General features: G+C 40.4%; 1 protein-coding gene across 1 annotated transcript in view; it reads right to left on the bottom strand.

The window, feature by feature from the left end:
• The window catches only part of LOC124787955 (DNA polymerase subunit gamma-1, mitochondrial), a 169161-nt gene that overhangs the window by 121624 nt on the left and 26134 nt on the right, over window positions 1-21403 (bottom strand). Inside the window, exons 3-5 of the mRNA XM_047254958.1 lie at window positions 20500-20631; window positions 10296-10637; window positions 966-1421 (exon numbers count right to left, since the gene is read on the bottom strand). Of these exons, the coding sequence (XP_047110914.1) occupies window positions 966-1421; window positions 10296-10637; window positions 20500-20631 (930 nt within the window). The remainder of the gene's footprint in view (window positions 1-965; window positions 1422-10295; window positions 10638-20499; window positions 20632-21403) is intronic.

The raw sequence follows: 21403 nt of genomic DNA, 5'->3' as shown, positions 1-21403 counted from the left end.
ATTATGTTTCGATGTATTTTAATGTTTCTTTCTTCATCATCAAGAATGTTACCAAATATCTTTTGCCTTTCTTTCTCGAGTGTTCTCACTTTAACAAACAGTGATTTGTACCAGATAAGGGATCATAAAATAAATTTTCTCTTAACAGTGCTCCATCTAAGGGATATTGCACTCTCTTAACAACAGTGTGCTGTGAAATGGCAGTTGATGATAGAAAATAGGACTTCTTACAGGGTAAACTGGACATTTACTCCATAGCTTAGACTGAAAAACAAGCAGGGACAAAAGCAAAAGGTAATTCACAGTAGATGATTACACAAGATTTTCAAACCTGACACAAAAGGAGATCAAACAAGTCAGGAGGAGAAGGAAAATTATCATAGTTCCTGCCACACCAGGCCCATTAGAAACAGGGGATTGGTTTCGTGAAGCATGGTAGGCAGATAGAGCCATTCTGCTATTTAAAGAAACCAAATCAGTATGGTTAGATTGGGTCTGCAATATTACAGCAGGTGATTGTGAATTAACTGAGATGTGAAGATAAATTCTAATTCAAGGTGAACATTTAATCAAGGCTATGTACCCTCCAATGGTACACATGCGATAAAATGGTAGCTGCAGTTAAAGGCAAAAAGAGAAGTCCTGTAACAATTACATGAGCTGCTTTACCTAATGATATGACAAACCTGTTATCAATTACCAACAATACTTCTAAGATACATTGCTCACTAATCTACTAGTTACAACTGCAATGGAGCTGCCTCTCTTTTCCTCCCTTGGTTTGTTTAACCGATCTTTCAGAAAGATGTCGTGAAGAAAACAATTTCAACATGACTATAATGAGAGGGCTATATATTATGACAGAACTGTTGATACACAGTGTAATGTGCAAACTAAATTTAAATTATGAGTAAATTCAAGGATAGTAAACTTTTTTCCCTGCAAAAAATTGAATGGATACTTACCTAACAATAAAGCTTTCCTCCTCTTCTTCCTTCTCTCCCTCTCCACTATTGCTCTGCTGTGCCTTCTCTTTCTGTAATTCTGGTATCCTCATATCATCATCTTGCTGTACAGGTGTTCCATTCTCCCTACTCTTTCGAGACTTCTTTGTTTGCTGTTTCAACTTGAGCTCTTGCAGTGACCAGTCCTGATCCCACATCCAGGTGTCACTCTGATATGCATCATTGTGCATGAGTTCACATGCAGTGTTGGCGCACTTTGCGAGTAAGAACTGAATCTCAGAATCCAATTCTTCAAAAGTTGCATCAGCTTCCATGATGTAACGATTCCATGAGTCATCAACAGGTAAAAAAGCTGTGCCCAGTTCCAGCATGCCAGCAAGGGTAACTGGGTGAGGAAATCTTTCCAAGAAGAGTGGTAGAAGTTGTTCCAGTACTGACAAAGTGGCCAACACATCACTGCAAATGGAAGAAAGTGTTAGCGTTATTGACACGGTGTATGTAACAAATATGCAGCTGTTCATCAGATTACAGTTTTCAACTATTACCTTTAAAACTAAAGCCTGAAGAGGCTACTGAAACAATTAATTAGTGTAGGAAACGAACAAATTCAAATTTATAAATAACATAAAACACTGGATTTTCTTCCTTTCCCCAATGTCCAGTAACTCTCGTACATTTCCTTCTATTCTCACAGGTAATATAATACATACTACCACAACTACAACTATTCATCAGTTTTACAGTAACTATTGAAAATTCAAGTAAATGAAAATACATCAGGTTTTAATTGCCAATAAGTGTAGATACAGACACAGACAAAACATTCTACGAATGTCAGGTTTCATAACTAGAGATTTTTTTCATTCAACAAAAGGAGAGGATATGATTATTGGAGTTTTCTAAGCAATTTGAGGATAAAGTACAAAATCAAAGTCAGCTTGCCAGGTAGAAACATCAATTGAAGAGAAAATTGAAATGAACAATGGAACACATACAATATATCAAATTTGAGAACCATAGTGGTTAGGGGTGGCACAGATGGCAATAAAATATAAGAATAGGACACAGTAAAAATATCAGAAAGATGAGATGAAAATGAGGAATGACAGAAAGAAGAGAGAAAGGAAGGGAGATTAAAGTTTAACATCCCATTGATGGGAAGTCATAACAGATGCATTCTTCTTTAGTTCTGGACAGGATGGAGAAAGCACTATCCATGGGTGTTTTCAAAAGAACTATTCCAGTATTTGCCTTAAACAATTCAAGGAAAGTAAGGAAAACATAAATCTAGATGACCAGACAAGTATCTGAACCAGCTTCCTCCCATATGTGAATCCAGCACCTTACCATAAAAGAGAAAGAGGGTAAAGAGTGAAAAGCAGCCAAAAAAGAAAATAAAAAATAGTAAATATAAAAGAGATGTGAAAACAGAAAACTAAATAAACAGAATACAGTGGAAGCAACAGTAGCTAGAAGAGCACAGGAGGCAACAAGAAGACAATAAGTGATCAACTGAAGGTGAGGCCAGCTGGGAAACATGAATCAAGCTCACACTGTACAGAAAGCGTCTCATTACAAATATCTTCTCAGTGTAGGCAGGAACAATTCAAACTCACCCATAAACTGAAGTAGGGAATAACAAACCTTCTTGTAATATTGACTCACAGCACGTATCAATTGTCTGTACTGCAGGTCAGCACTTACCTGTAGGAGGTAAAGTGTGTGGTACTGCCAACAGACATGCATATATTTGTGAGTGCCACAATTCCTAACTTTCTGAAAGTATTATTATTTGTTTACAGGGTATCATTTTCCATTTGTGGCTGTAGAAGTTTTTATTCTGCTGTTAGAATTTTCGCATTACGCAATTGTCAAGCAAAAATATTTGATGCCACCTAATGCCACAGATAGGTTGTGTGGGTATTCTTACTTATAACTTATATTTGCGGCCTTACACAGCATCAAACCCCTGTACTTGACAATGGCATAACATGAAAACCACAACAAACATATGTGGAAAGTGGCGTCTTTTAAATACTCTGTTGTGTCATGGCATAATATGTTACTTACATTTTGTAAAGCTTAAACACTGCTTTTTGTGTTCTTTGTCTTCTTAAGTTAAAAGTTTTCTGTGGCACTGAGTGAAGATCCTAGGAAATGCACACTGTACATGCACATATGTCAGAAGGTGTTAAAATCTAGCTTCTGGTCGCTGCCAGCCTGCCTCTATGCTTCAGATCTGAAACAATGCTCCAAGAGGCCGAGGAACAAGTGAAGAATATTTCCAGTTACCCATTGTTCCAAGTTAGCTGTTATAGAGAACATGAGTTAAAAACATTGTTTCAATTTTTGTGTGGTGCACTCGATGCCTGATTCATGTGCTTGTCCGAGCCACATGCGCGTTTACTTGGGCGTATATCAAGAGGGCTGTATTTTGTACCCAATAAATGTGATATGACTCACAGCAGTAACCTCACCTGCATCATATAAGGAATTTAAAGTTTTTTTATTCTGTTATTCTTGAAAAGAATGTAAGCAGTTCTGCTGTTTATCATTTCCTGTTCTATCAGTCCCTTTCTTCATCTCTATGTTACCAGCGAAAGAAAAGTTAAATTTGATCTTTCCCATATTTTATCCTGTCTGTCAAGCTAACATATGTTTTCCAGCTTTTTAATCCACTTTACATAGCTTGAGATGAAAACAACCATTAAATAAGGTGCACTAATACTGAACTAAACTACAGCAAATACACTATAATCAGTGTGAAATATAGCAATGTAGAGTATCTCCATTTGCTTTAGTATCTATACTAGGGTAATTGAGAAACAAATTTCCAAAAACAAACAAGTATTTATAGCCTTCGTAGACCTCGAAAAGGCATTTGACAATGTTGTATGGCCAGAAATGTTTAGAATTCTGAAGAAGGCTGGTCTGAAATATAATGATAGAAGGATAATCTTTAAAATATACCAAAATGAAACAGCCTTAGTTAAGAAGGAAAACAAAGAAGAAACAGCAAGAATAAGGAAAGGAGTGAGACAGGGATGCCCACTATCTCCAGTAATTTTCAACGCATATATCCAAGAGGCAATAGACAAAATAAGAGAGAATATTGAAGTAGGAATAAAACTTAACGGAATGAAAATAGATATGTTGCGATATGCAGATGATATCGCCATAATTACAGAAAGGAAAGAAGATTTAGAAGCCGCACTCAATGAAATGGAAAACACCTTAAAAGACCAGTATGGAATGAAAATAAATAAGAAAAAGACTAAAGTGATGGTGAGTGGCGCCCTGAACTACAATGAACCCATACGAATAACAATAAAGGGAGAGAAACTAGGGCAGGTTACAGAATTTAACTACTTAGGTAGCAAAATAACAGCAGATGGAAGGAGCAAAAGTGACATTAAAAACAGAATACAACTTGCCAAAATAGCATTCAATGGAAAAAGAAACTTACTGACGAGTAGAAATGTTAGTCTAGACGTAAGAAAGAGAGTCATGAAAACCTATGTGTGGAGTACAGCCCTTTACGGATGTGAAACTTGGACTTGTGGAAAAGAAGAAAAGAGAAGATTAGAGGCATTCGAAATGTGGTGCTACCGGAGAATGGAAAAAATCAGCTGGCGAGACAAGGCTACAAACGAAGATGTCCTCAGAAGAGTGAAAGAAAACAGATCTCTTTGGCGAAATATACAGAAAAGAAGAATAACCTTCATAGGTCACATTTTACGGCATAACAATTTCATTAAGAGAATATTAGAAGGAATCATTGAAGGAAGAACTCGCCGAGGACGACCTAGATTAAGCTACATTCAACAAGTAATAAATGACATCGGGTGTCAGACCTATGCAGATATGAAGAAGAAAGTTGACAAAAGAACGGAATGGCGTGCTGCTGCCAACCAACCTGTGGGTTGATAACCGAAGAAGAAGAAGACTAGGGTAAATGAATACTAAATTTTTCCTCTCATAATTTCCTTTCGATAAACAGTTATCTATAAGAAGTGACCAAAAAGTTTCCATTTGAGAGCACTGCTGCTGTGTATATGCAACAGAGCAAAACTCCATTGCGAGTGTATAAACACAGGCATGTACACAAGGGATTAGTGTGGCATTTGCATCCTTCCAATGGATGTGCGGTAAATGCAGAAACATGAACTATGGCAACATTTTTACCAAGTGATCCCAACAGGGCCAAATTGCTGTCATTCTTTCCTTGGCTGTCAAAGGACAAACATCAGCAGACATCCACTGTAGAATGAAGAATGTGTATTGTGCAGCTTGTCTGTCAAAAACCATTGTGGAATGGTGTGCCAAGTTCCAGGTGCTTGCAGTTCGACATAAGACACTGCTCTATCTGGGAAGCTGGGTACTTTAGCACCTACCCTACAGTCCTGGTCTTTCCCCTTGCAATTACCGCAACTTTGGTCCCTTGAAAAAGTCCTTGAAGTGGTGACGAGTCCTGCCGGACAAGGTTGTGCAGCAGGCAGTTATGGGCTACTTCATGTAGCAGGACGCAGTGTTTTACCTCATGGGTATCTTCAACATGGCACATAGATGTGTTGCAGCCATTGCAGTAAGCGTTGCTTCACGCAGTGGAGAATAGCAAAACAGAGGCACGCCGGCGACCAAGGCGTTGCGAAGAAGTAGGCACAGGTAGGCAGCAGTCTACCCACAGGCTGATGCAAGGACGCACACAGACCGAGCGCCGAGCGAAGCCTGGAGAGTGCTGAGTAAGGTGAAGTGAGGCCAGCACGCTAAGTTACACTGCAATATACTGTGGGAGTAATAACAAAAAGCTACCACTGACGGTAAAAAACGTCCTCCTGCCGTATATAAATGGTGGCGTGCAGGCAACAACAGACAGAAGCCATCAGGAAGCAGTTCGGATCTGAGGACGGGCGTGGTCCGTGTCTGAATGTTCAATCTTCGTAGGTGACGATTCCAGAAGTCTGTTCCAGTTCGCAGGAGTCATCCGTTCGCTGCCAGATGTCAACTTCAGCTCTGGAGGTTGGCCCAAGTTCGGTCGGCACCATGGCTGACTAACTACAGTGAGAACTTCCAGCAGGACCGGCCACAGCGCGGTCTTGGTCACAGGCGCCATCGGGGACAGACGCCCGGACTTCACGGCAACCCAGCCCCATGGCGCGTGGTCCGTCCATGACGGGACCTCGTGGACATCGCAATTGACAGGTTCCCAGCTGCCGATGCAGCAGGCGTCGGCAGCTGACCTCACGGTGACGTGGCTCCATGGGTGTGCCGTACTGGGGCGCCGAGTTCATCTCAACCACAGGGCATCCTGGCTTCAGCGGAGCACTGGTGGCCTGAGGCTCCCGAGTATGATCAGCGGTGCACGCTGCGCGCATTGTCGGAGAATCTACACAGCAGCAGCCAGGTGGAGGGATCCGCAGGGCTGGGCAGCGACGACAAGGGAGAAATTGTAAAGAAAGTTCAATAAATAATTGTAAAACTCCACGGCGTCTCAGTCTTAGGCGCAGCCACTGTGTCTGCTGCTAACAAGTGGTGCAGAAGTCGTAACATATTGGATGATTGCCTCAATGCTCACGGTGATTTTGTCAGATTGGCATACCATTTCTGGACTACCTTCTCACAGCAACTATTTGAGTACCTCTTTTAATAAACATCAAAATTAACTGTGTGCTTCCACGTGTTCTTCTGAGTTGCTCTTTACATTTTATGCACATTTCAACGACAGACCCAGCCATCTTCTTCAGGTACTGCATGTTTTGCCATTATGTGTACTTGCTGCCAGAATGTGAACTGTTGTTAGCTTGTGCCACTATTTATAGCTGAGTTTGGACCCCAATGCCCATTATGCCCTCTGATGCTCTTCAGTTTTTCAGAGCTTGTACTGATGTTCCATAAAATGCAAATCTCTCAGCAATTACCACCTCTGGAGGATGTGATAGCCTGCAAGATCTTAATAAATTATAAGAACATAGGCTTCTGCAGCCGGTGTCATGGTGATTAAAATTCTTCTGGGTATTATGCTGCCTCATTGCTAAAAAACTAACAACAATAATAAACTAAAACCAACATTTCTTCCTCAGTGCACGACTGGTTTTCCATGGGGATGTTACTACAGACAATTGATGTCTGACGTCACTGTTGTAAAACTTTTAATTGGCCCTCTAATATGATTGGCTAGTCATGATGTAAGGGGAGACGGAGGGAAGGAGGCTATTCGTGGATGTCCATGTCATCAACGATTGGTAGCTGTCTGCCAATCAGTGTTCAGCTTCTGGTCGGCTAGTTTTCCTCCTGGTGTGCGCAAAAGTGGACTTACAGTTGCCCTACAGCTGTTTGTGCAGATACGTCCGTGTCCCATGTAGCTTCTGCCCCGCGACCGCTCGTGGCCCGTTGGACTGGGATGGCCGGCAGCCAGGACGCCGAGAGTTTGTAGCCACCTTCACTGCTGATGTTCTCAGGCTGCTTGATAATTTCGATCGCCTCCCGTATTTTGCATTCTCGCATCCACAATTCTTTCACCAGTACTCGGACTTCCTGGAACCTGATAGGTTGTCCACAGTCATGGTGGTGTTACACTATCGCCGATTTATTATGTTGTTATAATCGTACATAGCATTCGTGTTCTGCTACTCATAAGCTGACAGGTCTCTCTGTTTCTCCTACGTAGGCAGCTCCACATCACACCGTAGTTTGTAAACACCTGCAGTGTTAAGATTGTTGACTACATCCTTGGTGGAACCTATCATTTCATGGATCCTGTGACTGCTTCGAAAAATCGGTTTGAAACTTTATCGGCGGAGGATTTTGCCTACCCATTCACTGGCACCTTTTACATATGGTAAGTGTACCTGTGGAAGCTTCTCTTCTTTGCCTTCTTCTCATGTTCTGCTCCCTTTGGTTTTAGCTACCTTTCCTATGATGTTGTCATCAGAGCCGCTGGCACGAAAAATGTGTTGTAGCTCCTTTAATTCTTCTTTGATGTTATTTTCAGTGCTTATCTGGTAGGCTCGGGCAGTTAACATATGCAAACCAAATACTTTTGAGCTGTGTGGTGGTGGTTCTCCGTGTGCAGGTACCGATTACTGTGCGTTGGTTTCCTGTACACTTTGTGTCCCAGTTTACCTTCAGTGGCTCTGTATACTCCCACATCCAGAAATGACAAGGTACCAGTGTTTTCAGTCTCATATGTGAACTTTATATTTTAGGCTATTTAAGTGCTCGAGGAAGTTTCCTAATTCCGCTTCACCGTGAGGCCAGATAACAAATGTGTCGTCCACACATCATAGCCAACAACTGGGACGTAATGGAGCAGAAGCTAGGGCCGTTTGCTCAAAGGCTTCCATCAAGATGTCCGCAGCTACAGAGGAGAGTGGGGAACCCATTGCCACTCCATCTAACTGTTCGTAATATTTTCCCCACCAGGTGAAGTACGTAGATGACAGGCATAAGCGCACCAGATCACAGATATCTGGTGGGATCCAATCCTGTAGAATGTGCATAGTCTCCTCAATAGGTACATTAGTGAAGAGAGACTTGATGTCAAAACTGACCATGCCATTAGGTGCTCATTCAGGTTTTGAAGACCACATTGTTATTCCCTGAAAAAACGTTCTCTCAGCATTTTATAGCTCTGATGGATGATACAGCTGGTGAGATTTTAATAAAACCATTATCAAATTCCAACCTTGCTTAAATTGAAATCTTTCTACCGGTTCATTAAATTTTCCAACATATTTGATCAAGCTGTCCCAGAAACTTGGCATTTCATTTGCTGATTATACTTGAGACAGTGCTCAGTGACAACTGATTTTATTGGTTGCTTTAGCTGGGTGATCTGCTGATATTCTCTGCACATCCCACTGACTGTTCTACTAGTCTATCCCAAGTAAGACATGACTCATTCACACTGAATTTCAGAGACCTAGATCATTTTAACATTACATCTACATTGACAGGACAGAAATACAGTGAACACCACATTACCATAGGGGACTGGGCCAGCATATGGCAGATACGCAATCCTTGACTTTTCTTTCTCTTTCTTAGTCTCAAGCTCTTCTTCAGGCATTAATTTTGACTGCAACACCACTCAATTTGTCAATCTGAGTAACTCATTCCATCAGAACACTATTAGTACCTGTTTTAATTCTTCAGTGAGGCTCTTCTTGTCTGAGAGCATTTGGGCTCTATGGCCAGAGTCTTTAGTGCAGAATTTCTGAGTGACAGATGGTAATGGCTCAAGGTGTGGAGAACAAAGGTCAATGTGTGTGAGTTTTCTATATACACAATGACCCATAGATGCACCCATTCTTCTCTTCTCTAACATCTCAAGGAAAAGGAGCTGGCCCCCTTTTTCGTTCAAGAGGAAGATGACTGGATGATTATTTGAAATATGATGCACAGAAATCAAAAGAACTACTCAGCCAAATACCCAAAAGCGATTTGGGAGACAATCTGAGCAGCCGTCTTAGGTTGTTTGCAGGTGATGCTGTCATTTATCGACTAATTAAGTCATCAGAAGATCAAAACAAATTACAAAATGATTTAGAAATGATACCTGAATGGTGCCAAAATTGGCAGGTTGACCCTAAATAACGAAAAGTGTGAGATCATCCACATGAGTGCTAAAACGAATCCGTTAAACTTCAGTGACACGATAAATCAGTCAAATCTAAAGGCCCTAAATTCAACTAAATACCTAAGAATTACAACTACAAACAACTCTAATTGGAAGGAACACATAGAAAATGCTGTGGGGAAAGCTAACCAAAGACTGCATTTTATTGGCAGGACACTTACAAAATGTAACAGACCTAATAAGGCAACTGCCTACACTACACTTGTCTGTCCTCTTTTAGAATAGTGCTGTGCAATGTTGGATCCTTACCAGATAGGATTCACAGAGTATATCGAAAAAGTTCAAAGGAGAGCAGCACATTCTGTATTATCATGAAATATGGGAGAGAGCGTCACTGAAATGATACAGGATTTGGGCTGGATATCATTAAAACAAAGTGTTTTTCATTGTGATGGAATCTTCTCACGAAATTCCAATCACAAACTTTCTCCTTGGAATGCAAAAATATTTTGTTGACACCAATCTACATAGGGAGAAATGATCACCAAGATAAAATATGGGAAATCAGAGCTCGTACGGAAAGATACAGACGTTCATTCTTTCCGTGCACTGTACAAGATTGGAATAATAGAGAAGTGTGAAGGTGGTTCGATGAACCCTCTGCCAGGCACTTAAATGTGATTTGCAGAGTATCCATGTAGATGCAGATGTAGATGTAGATGTAAAACACCATTCGTAGACTGACGACTCACCCTGCACAGTAATCCATGAGCTGTGGAAACTGCCTCCGAATATCATCCAAGGAACCCTTTACAAATACGTCCCTCAGGCTCTTCTCTGGTGGTGGCTTGTCGGGACAGTAGAGCTGGGCGATGTCTTGTAATGCATTGAGGGATCCTACCTGGCTCCATGGCTCATGTTCTGCCAAGCCAGCCCGCAGCTGCATGCGCTGCTCATCTGTCACGCTGCTGACACACACGTGCAGTGAAAGTGTGTCGACAAAGCGTAGGCCAGTGTCACGGAAGCTGTACTGTTCCCTCACACGAGCTCTGTCAAAGGCCGCGTGGTGTGCAACGACTACCCGAGGGCACTGTCTGCAACAAATTAACAGAGCATGTAACTTTCAACTTACATATGTGATCAGACTGTGATGTTAAGGTCTTTTACAAATAGATACAAAAAAGGAAACATTACAGTTTAACATCCCTTAGACAACAATATCATTAGAGATGGAGCAATAACTCAGCTGGGGAAACAAGAGGGAAGAATCAGACATAGTAAAAGGACAAAGGGTAACGGGTAAGAGAACAAGCACGCAACATTACAGACCAATATCCTTAACATTGCTTTGCTGCAGAATCCTAGAGCATATTCTGAGTTCAAATATAATAAATTTCCTAGCGACCGAAAAGCTCATGTCAACAAATCAGCATGGATTTAGAAAGCATCACTTGTGTGAAACCCATCTTGCTCTTTCCTCAAATAATATATGCTGTGAACCATAGATGAAATGCAACAGGCAGATTCCACATTTCTAGAATTCCAAAAAGCATTCAATGTGGTGCCCCTTTGCAGGCTGTTGATGATGGTTCGAGCATATGGAATAAGTTCACAGATATGTGATTGGCTTGAAGACTTCTTAAGTAATAGAACCCAGTATGTTGTCCTCATAGCGAGTGTTCATTGGAGACTGGTAACATCAGCAGTGCCCCAGGGAAGTGTTATATGATCATTGCTATTTTCTATATACATAAATCATCTGGTAGAATGGGTGGGCAGCCTGCAGTTGTTTGCTGATGCTGGTGTGATGTACAGGAAGGTGTCAAAGATAAGTGACTGTAGGCTGATACAAAATGACCTAGACAAAATTTCTAGTGGGTGTGATAAATGGCAGCTGCTTCGTAAAGTAGAAAAATGTAAGTTAATGTGGATGAGTAGGAAAAACAAACCCACAATGTTCAGATACAGCATTAGTAGTGTCCTGCTTGACAAAGTAATGTTGTTTAAATAGCTCGGCAAAATGTTTCGAAGCGATATGAAATGGATCGAGCATGTGAGGATTGTGATAGGAAAGGTGAATGGTCGACTTCAGTTTATTGGGAAAGTTGTAGGAAAGTGTAATTCATATGTACAAGTGACTGCACATAGGACACTAATGTGACCTATTCTTGAGTACTGCTCGAGTGTTTGGGATCTGCACCAGGTCGGATTGAAAGAAGACATCAAAGCAATTCAGAGGCAATCTGCTAGATTTGCTACTGCTCAAGTGGGAATCCCTGGAGGGAAGAAGACATTCATTTCGAAGAACACTACTGAGAAAGACTAGAGAACTGGCATTTGAAGCTGACTGCAGAACAATCCTACTGCTGCCAACATACATTTTGCCGAGGGACCATGAAGATAAGATACGAGAAATTAGGACTCATACGGAGGCATACAGACACTCATTTTTCCATCATTCTACCTGTGAGTGGAACAGGAAAGGAAACAGCTAATTGTGGTACAGGGTACCCTCTGCCATGCACTGTACCGTGGTCTGCTGAGTATGGATGTAGATGTAATAGTAGATGGTCTTGACAAAGGAACCAACCAAGCATTTGCTTCAAATGATTTACGTCAGGTTGTTTGGCGGAACCATTTGAATGAAACTCAATATCTAGATCCACATTTATACTCCTCAAGCCATGAATTATAAACCACATTTCCTATGGATACACATTACGTATTTTGACACAGTGGTTTCTGTAGCATTCTGCCTCCGCATGGTGTTGATCATTAGCGATTCTCCTGACAGGGGCAATTTCCTACCTCAAGAACAAGAGTGTCCATGAACCTTTATCAGCTCCTCTGCACTCTTTGACAAGGCAATTAGCTGAATGAGAGTAACTGCTTACACTGAAAGTCTTCTGCCGCCACTGCTCATTATTTTCATTCAAATTGGAAGCTGTAACTGCAATTAGACCAAGAGCTCAGAATGTTTCGATTATTAGTCAAAGATATTACTCCTTGACAAATCTTCCTATTTAAAATAAATAAATAAATAGCTTTTGTTTTCCAAGTAAGGCACTCCATTGTTCTTGAAGTTAGGCAACACATAGGAGTCTAAAAGATATAAGTGAAGAAAACTATAAGAACTAATGATGGTCAACCTGGAACACTAGTTAAAATAAGCAGTGAAATGAACAACAAGAATAAGTTATCATTTTAAGAGGAGACTTGATAAAAAATTCTAAGACACCCAGCATACACTGTCAAAAACTAAATCTCTTTTGCCATGTTGCTATGTAAAGTAAAGAGGAAAAGGTATTATCCATCTTGTGCCGTGTCTGCTTAAAAAGTGACAGTAGCACACCATCAGTAGTTCATTACAGTGAGTGCAAAGGGGTTTGGGGCCATTCTTCATCAGATGACAATGGCTGAAAAGACTGCCCCAATGCGTAATCTAGCTAAAATCATCTTCTCACGATGAGATGGATAAGAGGAAGTTTTCTAAGCCATAGGGAAGTGTTAAGTCTCCCTGAGTTTGTTCCCATGGACAGAAGACCAATATTTGTGCCAGAGTGGTATAATGTTCCTACGCATAGCGATACTGTGATTATACAAGGTAACATAATAGCTGAAAAGCCTGAGCAGTAATACAATTCGAACCTTAGCAGCAGAAACAGCAGCCTCGTTTCCTGACATGGCAATGTGTCTAGGAACTCATTCAAACATGTTGGCACCCACATCAGTGAGTGAGTGAAGATGGTCTTGGATCTGTGGTGCTAAAGGGTTGTATGTGTGCAGTGCACTGAGGCTCTGCGACCACTGAGGAAATTGGAGCATACAACACATTTAGAGAATCTGTGTCACCGGATGGACAGTGTGACTTGATAACAGGCAAGAAGTTCTGCAGAAGAAAATCAAGCACACATCTAAAATGCAATACCTAAAACACTTCCACATTGTAGGCATTCTTAGAGCCATCAACATAAATGAAAGACCTGTCCTAAGCAGTATGTGAAGCTTAAAAAATGTAGAATAACTTATCAAAACCAGAGTAGTGTTTTTCAGAAGTGACTTAAGTCAAAGATGGACACTGACTGTGCATGAGCCAAAGAGGGAAAAGACTCTCACCCCTCAGGACACAGCAGGTAACATGACATGAAGCTTTCGAAGCAGATACAAAACTGAACACTGGGAGGAAACTGAGAAGCAGATCCTGTCTCATACTGCTAGTCAAGGGAGTACTCAAAAAAGGAGGCATAAGATGGATGTCTGGACACACAGTACTATCAGCAAGTGTATCTAAAGAGGGAAACATTGTGCTGGAACAACAGTGATAGTCCAATAACTCTTGCAAGCAGACTTTTCACTGGACTATTGGGAAATGTACCATTGCCCAAATGAATGCTGCAACGTAAGAAGGGCAGTCATTCAGACTAACATACTATACGTCCATACTCCATCCTCAATCGGACTATGGATCAATGCAGATGAAGGGCTGATTGGTCTGCTCCCCATGAGGTGCCACTTAGAAGGTGTGTGATACTGGGAAAATGGACACCACAGGCTGCCAGGTAGGATATATTGGGAGACAAACAAGTGTTAACCCCAAGAATTTTGTGGTTCTGATGAACAGAAGAGCAAGGGGACTGGGATGTATGGAACTCCTTTTGCTGCCAGAATTTTGTACAAACCGTTTTTGGTGGAAATGTGGAAACAACCGTATGTCTACAAGTAGATGTGATCAAGACAGTAGTGAAGTCACCACTCAAATAAATAGGTCTGCCGAGAGCTGAAATAAACTGCAAAATTATTGACAACAATAGACCCTCAGATGCCTGGTTGATTGCTGTAGCGTATAAGGTTACACTCGGCTCAGAGCCCTGAGGTACACCACTCTCCTGAAACCTGAATATTAGTGTCCAATGGAGCCAAACCCTAGCATACATTAAAAACTTGGTCTTCTGAAAACTCCTGAATAAAGTGGAGGCAGCCTCATAAGTCCCATACAGCATTGTACGAAGGATGTCCACCATGCAGCAAGTGTCATAGGCCTTTTACAAATAAAAAATACTGCTACAATCTGGAACTTGAGCAGGAAGTTGTACGTGATGTGAATTGACAAGGTGATGAGATGGGCAACCGCAGAATTATGCCTACAAAAGTCACACTGAACATTCAGCAGTAAACTCTGAGACTCATGCCAGCATACTAGTCCCCCATCAGGCATTCATTCCATCAACTTGCAGATATACTACAGGCGAGTGAAGTGTCAAAATCTTGATAGCTGCCAGGAAGGTGTGTGATCTTGCCAGGCTTAAGTGCAGGGACTACAGTAGTTGCACACCAATGTGTGGGAAATATGCTGTCCTTCCAGATACAATAGCACATATGGAGGAGACAGCACTTGCCCCCAGGAAATAGGTGCTACAACATCTGAATGTGAATGTCGTTTGGTCCTGGGGCAGAGGGTTTCGATGATGAAAAGGCATGCTCAAGCTCCCTCATGGTAAAAACAGTATTGCTGCATTCATGACTATCAGAAATGGAGATCTCCTGAGCCTCTATCACTCACTTCCAAAATAGGAAGACAGGATGGTAATATATGAAGCCTGAGATCTCTGCAAAGTGCTAATCCAGTGTGTTGGAGATACTGACAGGATCCTTGATGATATCATTTGCAACAGTCAGACCAGACACTGGGAGATGGACTTCCTTCCCAGCAATGAGTCAAAGCCTGTTCCAAACATAAAAAAGGGAGTAAAATGGTTAAAAGAATTAACGCAAGAGATTCGAGAGGCTTTCTTGCTGTCTTAGATAATCTGACAACTCTTGCATGCAATTGTTTATAATTGATACAGTTCTCCACCATGGCATGACATTCGAAGACAAAGAGAGGATATCATCGTGTGTGATTAGGTCTTGACATGCATGGGAAGTAGTCACTCGAATGTGTCTCAGATGACAGAACATTCTAGATGGTGAAAGCTGTGCACTGTAGGAGGAGAGATCCAGGTGTGACAATGACTGTATAATCTGAAAGAAATGTGGGTTCACCAATGTTGAGAGAAACAATATTAGGCTGGTACAAAATATCTGCCAGGAGCATATCCTTTATGCTGCCTCTGGGGGTAATCTAAATGGAAAGGTGGTCATCACAGTCACTGAGCAACAATAAATGTGTTGAGAGCTGAGCAATAAGCTGCAGTATGTCTGCCACAGTGAGAATACGAGATGGAGTTGTGCTGATGTTACAAAATGAAAATGTAATTCCAGGAAAGGAAATACGGACAGCAACAGCTTTAATCTTGGTGTTCAACACAACGATCTGGCAACGGACTTTATTTCAGATGAGAGTCGTTACACTCCAGTGAACTGAAATCTGCTCCTTCAGTGGTAGGTAGAAATGTATCAATGTGAGATAGAAAAGATCCAAGAAGTCTTGAAGATGCATTTCCATTTCTTGCAAGTATGTAACAACTGGAGATAGTGAATGCAATAGCAACTGCAGTTCTGCACTATACAATCTGCTATGTATAATTCATTAAAGGATAGCCATATCTTAGGACAAGAGATGACTATTGCATTATATGCGATTACTTTGAAACACCTGGTTTCATACCCACTGGACTACAGGGTTCTGCAAGTAGGTGTATCTTCCTCCACTCTCTCTTCAGAGGTAGGGTTTTCCTCCCCAGAAAAGTACAAGATCAGTTGGTGATTCATGCCTGTGATGTGGAAGTTGGCTTGACGATATTTTGCACAGTTTTGTCATTGAGGAGGACCTCCAAGTTGGTGAGTGAAGGGACATTTCTTTTTATTTATCTTGTTATTTCCTTTGTGTCTAGCAGCTGAGAGTATTCCTTCTTATATTTCTGTTTTTCTGTATGTGTCACAAAGCAATTTCGCATGAGTAGGTGAAATTTTATAGTGTGTTGTGCAAGTATGGTAATGGTAGATGGTGTTCTACTATAGTGCTAGGGATTTTACAAAATTAAACTTCAGTATGTCCACAGACAGCTGTAAAATGGGCTTATTATTTGCCTTTAGCTGAAATGTGAAAATTGTGGAACCCAAGCTGCCAATGGCTTCTTTATATCCAAATATTCAAACATGATGTTTATCTGTCTAAGCTGCTCCCAGGCCGTTCTGCAAAATTTTATTCAATATGCATCCAACATGTTTCCTTTGGTTTTTCTGATTGCTACTTCAATTATTCAAATATGAACAGATTTTGAAATCTCAGATGGTTGGGTCTTTAATGGACTACACTTTTGGCACACACTATGTTGGGAGCACTCGTCTCCACCCCTCCTCCTTTCCCCACCCCTTTGAAAGATTTCAGCTTTCCTCCTATCACTTAAGGAACATACAAGAAGCAGTGCTTCATCAACATCAAGGAGTTCATCTTTTAGCATTTCCTCTATGACAGCACTAACCTGGTTGTGTCACTGCAAATCCTCGGAGGCAAACGACAAATTGAAGTTACATAATTTGAAATTGTTTTAGTTGGTGGTCTCACAGTTCAGTAACAGATGCAACACCACTGATATAAGTCTGAGATCCTTTCACATTCATTTATATTTAAACATACTTTGGTGATGATCCATTTACACACAACTCCTTGGAAAAGAAGCTGACTATCCATATCGAGGGTCGACACTTGTTACAAAACATGCTTCCTCCGCACCACTCCTCTCCCTACCGAAAACTGCTTCATCTACAGCCTGTACCCCCATTTAAAATCAAGCAAGTTAAAATATATGCACTACACTTTTTGTATATCACTTGATTCCTGGACTCCTTACTTTTGAACTGGCAGAAATTGGAAGACTTCAGGCTGCCAACACTTTGTGTATGATCACTGCCACTAATAATAATATTGTGTAGGCCCTGCAACAGTGTAGTAGCTACTACATAGTTACTGTTGTGTTGGTCTTTCAATCAGTTCATTTGTCTGTTGTGTAATGAATAATCAAACAATTACTGGTCTGTTGCAGCAATTATCTACAGCACGGAGAAGGAATCTTCATGAGATATTTAAGCACATGTGAAGTATATGTCTCAATTTTTCTGTCGTATATGTATGGCACAAAGTACAAAATCACTGTGTTGTGGTGTGCACTGGGTGAACTGTGTGAGAAACAAGATGTTCATACATTCAGTTCACAAGCTGCGATCTCCACCACAGTGTGTCATGCATCAATGCTAGTACATAACAAATGTAATTATTTGTAACTTTTTTTTCCTTCAACAATTCTTTATTGAACAAAATGAGAATTACACACATGAAAGAATGGTATTTCATCTACACAACTTATTTTTCCACATAATCTCCATCCCGTTCTATGGCCTTCCTCCAGCGTGAAACAAGCGCATGTACACCCTGTTGGTACCAATCCTTGTCCTGGTGACAGAGCCAGTGCTTCACTGTTTGTGACTCACCTCAGCACTCATAGATGCAGTGCCAACTGCCAAGTCGTAACACATCTGTCATTGCAAATTACATCAGCTTGCTGAAACATGTCAGGTGTGACAGCAGTGAATGGTCTCCCCAACCAATGCACCTTCTGATGACCTCACCCTCCGTGTCCAGTGACTAACTGTACTTCAGTCAGCAACAGATGCTCCATAGACAAAGTACAAGCATTTGTAAATATTTCCCACAGTTTCTTTCTCTGCAGTAAGAAATTCAATGACGACATGTTGCTTGTAACATACGTCACCTACTGATGCCATTTTGAAACTGTCCTGCAGCTACGCCATCTGCCAGAAGTGGCAGAAAAAACTTGGCACGCTCACTGAGGAGACTTCAGATAACACATACATAACATTTCGCATTCGTAGCATTTTTTTCAGCTGAGAAAAAAAACCCTTGTACATGGTCAATTTTACAGTCTTATGAAATAGTGATAAAAGCAATGATCTTTCACAAATAATTTACTTTTGTGACCAAAACACAATCCAGCCCTTTTCGGAGGGGGGGGGGGGATGAAGTGGTAATTACGCCCAGGTTGGAAATCCCTGTCCTATGAACATTGATAAGTCTTCAACAAGTACCAGATGAAAGAAGATAAATAATTACAAATGCTTCTCGGAGTCAGTCATTGGCCTCTCACCTGTTTACCAACACAAAATGTTACACTGACAGCTGCAGCTGGGCTGTTCCAAATAAATTCATACAGTATTTACGTTGAGTGATTGTGGTCACATGAGTAACTAAAGCTAACTTTTACATTCAGTATTTTATGCAATAACAAATTTTAACCACAAATTTTTCCACTGAGATGCAAATTTTGATATAGAGTGAGTAATTGTCATCCATGAGCTCAAAATAAGTTCACAAAAGATATAAGACAAATTAACACATGACATCTTTTTAGTGAATGCTACTGACAGACTTTAATACAGAAATGTGAACCAGGTGATGGCTAGGCACAGATTGGTGACTTATTGTCTGACAGTCAAATATACAGACAAGCGTAAGGATAGTTAGAGGAATTGGTAATTGTATTTTATTTTATAATGATAGAAGAATCAAATTTAGTAGTAGTGTCAGTCTATTGAATTAATAGTTTTGTTTAATTGTATGCTAGATAACTTTAAAAGCAATTAAAGTCCCTTGTACTATTTCACTGATACGATGTAGACCTTCATAATAGTTTATCGAGTTTCTCATAAATTTCTCAGGTCCTTAATTTTCCTAATTTTCTTAATTAGCAATTTACTCAGATAATCAAATGTACTTTATGACTCTGGAAAATTAGGGCAAAGAAAGTACAATAGCAGATCTGAGAATAAAACAATATTAAAAGTTCAAATAACAGAGGTATTTTCAGTTGGGCCAAAATTTAGTTACGAATAATTTTTCAGATAAAGTACACTGATTATTGCAAAGAACAAAATTAAGGTTATCAAATGGGCTATTTCTTTTTGTGAATTCACAATTATTATTTCACAACATTTGTATGACCACATGGCATGTGAAAACTGTCAATTACCGACATTTCTTGACAGAAAGGGTTTCCTGTGAAACCGAATGGTCCACTGGAATCAGTATATCTCGAACGAACTACTGGATGAAAGGTCCAAATAAAATATTACCTCAATAAGAATTTAAATATTTTCTACAGGTACAATACAGTACCTACCAGTATATCGCAGGAAAGAAGAAAAAACTTATACAAGTAGTAGAACTGCAACAAATGGAGTAATCCCACCCTATTATGTTTCACCTCCAAGGAACTCAACACAGCTGGTTTTGGATAGACATATAGTAAATTTCTGACATAATGCACAAAATCATTTTCATTAGGAATATACATGTTTGTCTTTGGACAGTACAAAACAGTACGTTTATAAGCAAAAAAATGTTCAAATGTGTGTGCAATCTTATGGGACTTAACTGCTAAGGTCATCAGTCCCTAAACTTTCACACTACTTAACCTAAATTATCCTAAGGACAAACACACACACCCATGCCCAAGGGAGGACTCAAACCTCCGCCGGGACCAGCCACACAGTCCATGACTACAGTGCCTTAAACTTTATAAGCCAAAAAACAAAGTACAAAACAAATATTAATACTTTTTGTGCAAATGAAACTGTTGCAGTAGAGACAACAAAAATCAACTTCTCTTTTCTAGCAGCTCCCATAACTATTTCCTTTGCACTTTACTATTTAGTGTCTAATAAGGGAACTACTTTATAAGATATTAAAGCCTGAGAATATCTGTTTCCTCACTTACACATTTGGCAGGCATACTCCATATGTTCTTTTCAGTAACTAGTAAGCATATGCTCCATTTCTGTATGAGGTGGTGTAAACAGAAAGCAGGTTTCATGTTACAGGCAACATTCTTTATACAAAAGTACTGACACAAAATCCCAAAGGGCTTTCAATATATCAGAAAAACAGTTATTTACGAGGCTGCAGATAAGAGAAAAAAGCTGGGTCAGAAGTAAACTTACTTGCCTTGTTTGTTTCCTTGAATCCTATGAGTTCGAGAGTCCAGTGGAATCATATCATCAGGCGACACTCGCATTCCAGCCCCTTTAAAACCATGAGTGCCCTCTGCCAGTGACTGGGACACCCAACCATACCTGAGAAAAACAAACAAATAAATAGTATTTCTTGTGATCTAAATTTTGTTAGCAAAATGTAAATGCACGGAAGTACAGAGGTCCTCTGAATGGTCTGTACTGTGCTTGGATGGTGTCAGAATGGAGTAGCAACAACAGCATTTCTACATGATAATTTTTTAATCATTATTTTAAAATGAGTCTGAGAGAGGAGCAGCACACCAAGTCTTTAGTATCACGATAAGTGGCAAAAGATTCAAGAATAATCTGGAGCCAGTGGTATCGACAGTTTCTGCACACAAGCACTATGTAATGCCTGTGGTATGCTGCAGATGCGAATCATTTTGGACTAGGATCATCATCTTAACGAGGAACGAGGGTGTGTAACTACAAATGGTTCACATGCATAATACATGAGAACTTTCGTCCTTGGACTGGTGTATTCTGTGGCAAAATACTGCATCCCAGTTTGGCTCAACACTGCTCATGCTAGAATTATTGACAAACAGCTAAATCAAGACCATGTACATTATCATCATGACTAGATGGAAATATTAAAATTTTCTGACTGCCAATATATAACCAGATAATACTTCTCCCCTGGCACAAGAATATGCTCTGATTAGGAAGTTTAAATGTTGCCGGAAATGCGAAAACATCAAAACAAACAACAAAAACATGCATCATTCACAATTTTCTCCTGTAAATATAGCACATAGACTCAGTGAGAGTGTAAGCAGACGAAATGAACAAAGGAAGGTATCACCATAGTCTAATGCTGCAGCTAAACAGC

The sequence above is a fragment of the Schistocerca piceifrons genome, chromosome 3 (genome assembly GCF_021461385.2).
Source record: "Schistocerca piceifrons isolate TAMUIC-IGC-003096 chromosome 3, iqSchPice1.1, whole genome shotgun sequence".
In the NCBI taxonomy this organism is placed as follows: domain Eukaryota; kingdom Metazoa; phylum Arthropoda; class Insecta; order Orthoptera; family Acrididae; genus Schistocerca; species Schistocerca piceifrons.
This window is presented reverse-complemented; position numbering and strand designations above follow the sequence as displayed.